The sequence below is a fragment of the Mycetomoellerius zeteki genome, unplaced genomic scaffold (assembly GCF_001594055.1).
Source record: "Mycetomoellerius zeteki isolate Tzet28-1 unplaced genomic scaffold, Tzet1.0 C4368976, whole genome shotgun sequence".
Lineage (NCBI taxonomy): Eukaryota > Metazoa > Arthropoda > Insecta > Hymenoptera > Formicidae > Mycetomoellerius > Mycetomoellerius zeteki.
The window spans coordinates 1-1,077 of NW_017255709.1; the positions used below are offsets into that span (position 1 = coordinate 1).

Sequence of the window (1,077 nt, forward strand, 5' to 3'; positions counted from 1 at the left end):
TATACCGCCTATGTTCATTTTTTGTGGACAAAGAATTTCCTACGTATATGGAAGACATGCACCTGAAGGATCTATAATAAAATGCACTCGAAATGGCTGAACTAATGAAGAGATATTTATGATTTGGCTACAACATTTCGCTCATTGTATTACACCAACAAAGGAGAATCCAGTGTTGTTGGTGTTGGATAATCATAGTAGCCACATTTCATTGTCAACTTATAGTTTTTGTACGAATAATTACATACATATGCTTTCATTACCTCCGCATACCAGTCATCGAATGCAACCTCTAGACGTAAGTTTCTTTGGACCTCTTAAGCGAGCATATTATCGAGAAGCCAATTTGTTTATCAAATCAAAAAACTTGACGAAAATACAATCTTCTGATTTGCCAGGTAATTTTAATTGTTATTAAACAAGGAAAGATCAAAATTTGGAAACAATAAAAAATTTATAACAATTATTTTTTATTAGAACTTTTTGGAAAAGCTTATAACAGAATTGCTTCTATCGATAAAGCTGTAAATGGGTTTAAAGCAACTGGTATTTATCCCATTGATCCATGTGTTTTCGAAGATTCAGAATTCGTCGTTGATCATCAAGTTAGTGCACAGGTTATATTTGACGATTATATTCCTGTAGTAAGTGAGGAAACTTTAGTCGCTATTGACAATTCAACTGTCACATTTGCAATAAACAAGGAACTTGATGCCAGTTCAATTATAAATCAGCATTGTATTGAAAATGAAGACAAAGAAAATGAAAATCTCTATGAGAATAAACACACTGGTCAGAATGAAACTAATAAAAACTCTGCAGTTATTCAAGATTTTAAAATAAGCCTGACAGAAATGTGCCCTTCGGCAAAAAAATTGCCAAATCCATCTTCACAACAAAATAGAGAGAAGCAACATTCAGAAATATTAACTTCATCACCTGTTCAAAAAATGTTGGAAATTAAAAAAGGAAAGAAAGAGGAAAAGGCAAGGCATGCTGAACAGATAAGGATAAAAAAAGATTTACAGAAAAATATTAAGATGCAAAAAGATGAGGAAAAGCGTAAGAAGATAGATT

General features: G+C 32.0%; 1 protein-coding gene across 1 annotated transcript; it reads left to right on the plus strand.

The window, feature by feature from the left end:
• Positions 1-13: 13 nt before the first annotated feature.
• On the plus strand, positions 14-1,062 carry LOC108723296 (uncharacterized; the record flags this gene model as incomplete). Its single annotated transcript, XM_018448959.1, has 2 exons — positions 14-398; positions 478-1,062. Coding segments are annotated over exons 1-2 (865 nt in total), but the record flags the coding sequence as incomplete, so codon positions are not given.
• Between the last annotated feature and the right edge of the window lie 15 nt (positions 1,063-1,077).